The sequence below is a fragment of the Volvox carteri genome (assembly GCF_000143455.1).
Source record: "Volvox carteri f. nagariensis unplaced genomic scaffold VOLCAscaffold_1, whole genome shotgun sequence".
Classification (NCBI taxonomy): domain Eukaryota; kingdom Viridiplantae; phylum Chlorophyta; class Chlorophyceae; order Chlamydomonadales; family Volvocaceae; genus Volvox; species Volvox carteri.
In genome coordinates, this window is record NW_003307545.1 from 4,549,422 (window position 1) to 4,550,274 (window position 853).

At 58.0% G+C, this 853-nt stretch overlaps 1 protein-coding gene across 1 annotated transcript in view; it reads right to left on the reverse strand.

Annotated features, from left to right (window-relative positions):
* hsp70H (heat shock protein Hsp70H) overlaps positions 1 to 853 on the reverse strand; it is a gene marked incomplete at its 5' end in the record, with an annotated part of 12,261 nt that overhangs the window by 8,993 nt on the left and 2,415 nt on the right. Inside the window, one exon of the mRNA XM_002946207.1 lies at positions 4 to 181. Within this exon, the coding sequence (XP_002946253.1) occupies positions 4 to 181 (178 nt within the window). The remainder of the gene's footprint in view (positions 1 to 3; positions 182 to 853) is intronic.

An 853-nucleotide genomic window follows, 5' to 3' on the forward strand; every position in this document is an offset into this window, starting at 1 on the left:
GACCTCGAGCCCCGAGATGGTGCCCGCGTCCTTCGTGGCTTGGCGCTGGGAGTCATTGAAGTACGCCGGTACGGTAATAACGGCCTGCCGTACACGGCTGTTGGGCCCCAAATAGGCCTGGCTTGGGTTGGAGAGCGGAAGGGGGTGCGGGTGCGGGTGCGGGTGCGGGTGGGAGCATGAACTGCTCGTTAGAAGACGGAAGGTATCCAAATTATTACTTCTGTTTTTTTTTCAAACATGGCAAGTGTGCAAGTGGTGGGCGTGAGACGCACTGTAACTGAAAATTGAACTGAAACTGAAACTGAAACTGAAACTGTCGCCGCGGGTTGAATGAGAGGCTTGGGGGGCATAATCTGCTCACGGAGGGGCGGACGTACATTTGAGGGTACGTCGGTATGTATGTTTATCTGTGTGTATGCGTATGTGTGTATGTGTATGCGCGTGTGTTTTGGATCTTGACGTTTCGAGTCTTGGGGGAGTTCCCTCCCCAGGTAAAGCTCCGTACGTGGCGTACGCCGTGTTGACACGGACGTTTACGTTTATCTACCATCGCTCCCTGTCCCCAACCCCCCTTCCAGCGGGTGGTGGGTAGCGGGCGGGGGATGGCCTCCAGTACTGGTGCTCTACGGCAGCTGCATGCGGGAGGTGCGGCAGCAGCAGCAGCAGCAGCAGCAGCAGCAGTAGCCACAGGTGAGAGGAATATGACGACACTGCCGAAGGAGATGCTACCACTCCACTCCCCATCCACCGGGGCTCCTGCTGCTGCTGCCGCCGCCTCAGCCGCCGCCAGAGTCTGTGTTTATCCAACAACCCCAAACCCCGTGTTTATCCCTTCCCCCCAACCCCCCACCCC